General features: G+C 36.3%; 1 protein-coding gene across 1 annotated transcript in view; it reads left to right on the forward strand.

The window, feature by feature from the left end:
• The first annotated feature begins 378 nt into the window (after positions 1-378).
• Positions 379-4,836, forward strand: part of LOC106476179 (calcyphosin-like protein) — an 8,306-nt gene continuing 3,848 nt past the window's right edge. Inside the window, exons 1-2 of the mRNA XM_013936847.2 lie at positions 379-553; positions 3,135-3,344. Of these exons, the coding sequence (XP_013792301.1) occupies positions 389-553; positions 3,135-3,344 (375 nt within the window). The 5' untranslated portion in view covers positions 379-388. The remainder of the gene's footprint in view (positions 554-3,134; positions 3,345-4,836) is intronic.

Genomic DNA, 4,836 nt, shown 5'->3' on the forward strand with positions numbered 1-4,836 from the left:
AAGCAGGTGGCGTGACAATAGTCACGTGATCTCGCTGACACAACACTATGTGAGATCTCTTCATTTGCTAAGAAGTAGGCGCATCTCACAAACGCAGCCATTGCTTCCCTGTTGTGACTACATTCCTGAGTCGACTGTTGAACAGATATGGTATGAACTGGTATCTTAAGACCCTCTTCTCGAATCTTGTGTATTGCCTGAGCATGCTCATGCTTCTCGAACTTAGAATGTTTGTCGAGCGGTATTCCCAGTTGCTTTTCGAAAGTTGATAAACGGAGTTGTTATGAAAACACCACCTGTCGTATGTAGTATAAATATAGTTGTTCAAAAATATTCCTACTTTTCGTCTTTAATGGTTTTTTCTTCTTTTTCTAGATCCTTTCGGACAATGGATGATACTTGTGACAGGAAGTTGGACCTAGATGAGTTCTCTAAAGGCCTTCATGATTATGGAATTTCTCTTGACAACAGCGAGATTCACAATTTATTCAGTGAGATGGACAAAGACGACAGTGGAAATTTAAATTTTGATGAATTTCTCAAGGCTCTTCGGGTGAGTGGTATGATCAAATAAATAAAACTTTTTCCGAAAACTCACAAAACACTCTTGGTTGAAATGTTTTACGATTTTTAACTAATTCTTATTGCTAACAAAAATATTTAATCCTTAAAAACCATAATTTCATAAATATAAGGACCCGGGAAGAGAGTCATAATACAACGCTTTAATGTTACTTTATTATGTAAAGTTAAAACCATAATTTTATCAACATAAGGAGCCTTATGAGAGTCCTAAGATGATAAATACAAAGTTTTAAGGTCACTTTATTATTCAAATTTAATGCCACAATTGTATCAATATAAAGAGCCTGATGAGAATCATAAGATGATAAATACAGTTTTAAGATTACTTTAGTTTTTACAGTGTTCTTAAAACAGGGCCTATATTTGTATTCCAAAACGAAGTGAACACCACACAAGTCAGTTTTTGTTACAACAGCTTTCGCTTCATTTTGAATACTTTACTCTTAGAATTCGAACCACTTAATTTCCGATTCTAGTTATAACAATGATAAAAATGAATAATTAAAAACCAACACTTAATTAATACAAAATGGTAGGAGAGAATTAGTACAAGAAGGCCCGTTATACGTCGCGACGCGTTCCTGGAAAATGGGACGTACGTCTGAAACGACGTCAAGCAACACAATCTTTACACATACTGTGGGAGGATGCGTTCCTTAAAAATTTCGATCCGTTCTTTAATAACTTTTTTAAACGGTGTAACGTGGCTTTTTAAACTACAGTTTACTATACAAAATATGCATGTAAGAACATTAAAAGGACTAAACATCGATTATATTTAACACTTACCAGTACTGTAGCGGTTGTAAGGTTTGTATGAGGTGAGTGATTATGACACAGGCTCGGTCGAATTGACCGACCTGGTGATATCTTTTCCAATGGGAAGGAAGCTTGTAACCAAACAAGATTAAAGGCTAATATAAGTATGCTTTGACAGAGCGATGACGATAGTATAGTGAGTAATTTACGTTAAATTTCGTATTTATTGGAGGGTTGCTTAGAGAAAAAAATTTCACATTTCTCACACTAGGGGAAATTCATGATTTGTTTTAATATTGCATTATAAAATCAAGAACTTAAAACTTTTATACTGTTAAAATATAGATTATTAGCTACGATTGTATGCTATAATAATTGCTATAACATACACACAAAGTAATTTAATGACATATTGAATGTAACTCGCTAAAACCCTCGTGACATACGTAGTAAAGAATGCCCGGGCAGAGAGGGTTAACATTCTAATAAAGAAACAAAGTGATATTATTTCAAAAATATTGGTGTACCATATTGGTCCGATTATAGGGCGATGTTTTTTGATTACTGATTAAGCTATTAAATTCAGAATCGCCTTATAATCGTGGCCGACCACAGAACCCCTTACCTGGCCTGTCGTATTCCTGAATGTCCAGATACCATCTGTCCATGCATGCCCGTCAGATGTTTGCTCAAGGACATCGCTAATTTTGCAACTAATCCACCTACAGACTGCTCAGTTATAGTATTGATTTTGCGGACCTAAAAAAAAGACGTTATAACACTTTTTTCTTTCCCATGATTTCTGAAAATGGGGGTCGCCTTATATTCGAGATTGTCTTAGTAACGAAACAAGGCAATGTTGTTTGATACATGGTTAGCAATTGGTGAACGCTCTAATAATGAAACAACACAGAGCGATGCAAAGTAAATGGGGGCCCACTGTAATTTATCATCAATAACTTCTAATCAAAACAAGCTACATAAGTCAGAGCTAAAAATTAAACTAGTAATAGATATAGCTAATTTAAAATACCTTTCTTACTTATAACGACTATAATACATTAATTCATCAGTTAGTACCCTCACTGTTAGATATAGTTTTGGCCATAAACCTAATAATATCTCTCAAGTATCGGCTAGCTTAGGAGAGTTAGATTAATTCTAAATCCATGTACTAAGCTAACTTTACAAAATGATCCTCATAATAAAAAATAAACATAGATGTACGGGGAATTTTTAGAGGGGGTGTACAATTTTTGTCCAAATTGCAAGATGGGGGGCTACCGCCCCAGTCCCCCCACCTCGTACACCTATGAAAATAAATAAAGTATATATATATATATTAATCAATTTAAGTTAATTTAAGTGACAAAAAAATGCTGTTTTGAATTTCCTTTGGTACTGTTTTCTTGCTTATCCAGAAAATGTGAGAACTATAGTCCATTTACTCCCTTAATGCCTGAATTAGGTCCGGCATGGCCAGATGGTTAGGGTGCTCGACTCGCAATCTGCAGGTCGCGGGTTCGAATCCCCGTCACACCAAAACATGTTCACCCGGTGTCCGGACTAGGACGCCGGTCCTACTCCTGGATACACACCTCCAAAAGAATTTGGAGGTGTGAGAAACACCATACGCAACTACTATGCCTGAATTTATAACCTCATTATATTATTAGACACCCTCTTAATCTAAGCTGGGACATCTGTATTGTTGAAGGAAAAGGGGCAGCCAGAGCAAATTACAGCATAACCTCTGACTTTGAAAAACTTAAATTACCTGGATTTTACAGCCTCCCATGAGTCAGACACGTGTGAATCTCATTGAACAAGCTTTTCAAAAGTTGGACCGCACTGGTGATAAAGAAATAACTGTTGATGACTTGCGAGGTGTTTATAACGCTCATTATCATCCCAAGTACCAAAATGGTGAACTTACAGAAAATGAAGTCTTTGAGCTTTTCCTGAAAAGTTTTGATTCTCCAAGCAACCCTGACACAAAGGTGAGTGACATTCTATTTGAATTAAAAATAAAACATAACAATTAACTGCTTGTTGTGCTATTTTTGTAATTTAAAAGGTTTTAGCTGTTTTGCAAGAATTTAGAATATGTCCAATTTAAGAACTAAGTATGTTTGCTGCATGACAGTTCCAGCACCAAAGTTTCACTACTTGTTTTAATCAGTTCCAACTCTTTATACACCACATTTTGAGTACTGCTATATAACCTTCAGTAATTTAAAACGTAAACTACCTACTAACAAGAGAATTAATTAGTAGCTGCACTTAACTGTTTTTTGTGCAAGAAACATGACTATGTCTTCATTAAACCGGGAAGAACCAAACCTTCATATTCATAAAACCACCATGAACCAAAAAAAGGTTTTATTAAACTAGGAAGAACAAAGTCTCGATAGTCATTAAACCAACAAGAACCATGTCTCAGTAGTCATTAAGCCAGTAAGATACAAATATCAGTAGTCATTAAACCAGCAAGATTTACATATCAGTAGTCATTAAACCAGCAAGATCCAAATCTCAGTAACCATTAAGTTAGCAAGAACCAAGTCTCAATAGTCATTAAACTAGCAAAAACCAAGTTACAGTAGTCATTAAACCAGCAAGAACAAAGCCTAGATATTCATTAAACCAGTAAGAACTGGGTCTTACTAGTTATTAAAACAGCAAGAACCAAGTTTTAATAGTCATATAACAAGAAAGAATCCAATCTCAGTAATAATTAAACCAGCAAGAACCAAGTTTAGGTATTCATTATACCAACAAATACCGAGTCTCTTAAGTCATTTATACCAACAATAACCAAGCCTAGGTATTCATTATACTGGGCCCGGCATGGCCAGGTGGTTACGGCACTCGACTCGCAATCTGAGGGTCGCTGGTTCGAATCCCCGTCACACCAAACATGCTCGCCCTTTCAGCCGTGGGGGCATTATAATGTGACGGTCAATCCCACTATTCGTTCGTAAAAGAGTAGCCCAAGAGTTGGCGGTGGGTGGTGATGACTAGGGACGGCTAGCGCAGATAGCCCTCGTGTAGCTTTGCGCGAAAATTCAAAAACAATCATTATACTGTTACGTTTCTGTTCGTTAGTTAATTTTCCGTAAAAATTCTCTCCGAAGAAACTTTACAGATACAAGTCATTTCTTAAATAAAACTGGTTTATTCTTCTGAATATAACTTTGGGATACACTTAATTTCAACAGTGGCGCTATAACAAACGCTATAATTCTCAACGAACGTCTCACGTGCTCAACAATATTCTCTCTCCGCAGGTCAATTACACATTCACTGTTCCGTCATGTTGTGACCGTCTTATATATACAAGACTAACACATATCTAGTAAATGCTAGATCATTCATGAAGGAACAAGATATTTCTAGAAGGACGTGGCGTGATACTAGTCACGTGACCTCGCTGACGCAACACTGCCCCCTCCTTAGTATTGTTCAGGACGAACAATAGCCACTTACAAT

The sequence above is a fragment of the Limulus polyphemus genome, unplaced genomic scaffold (genome assembly GCF_000517525.1).
Source record: "Limulus polyphemus unplaced genomic scaffold, Limulus_polyphemus-2.1.2 Scaffold9980, whole genome shotgun sequence".
Lineage (NCBI taxonomy): Eukaryota > Metazoa > Arthropoda > Merostomata > Xiphosura > Limulidae > Limulus > Limulus polyphemus.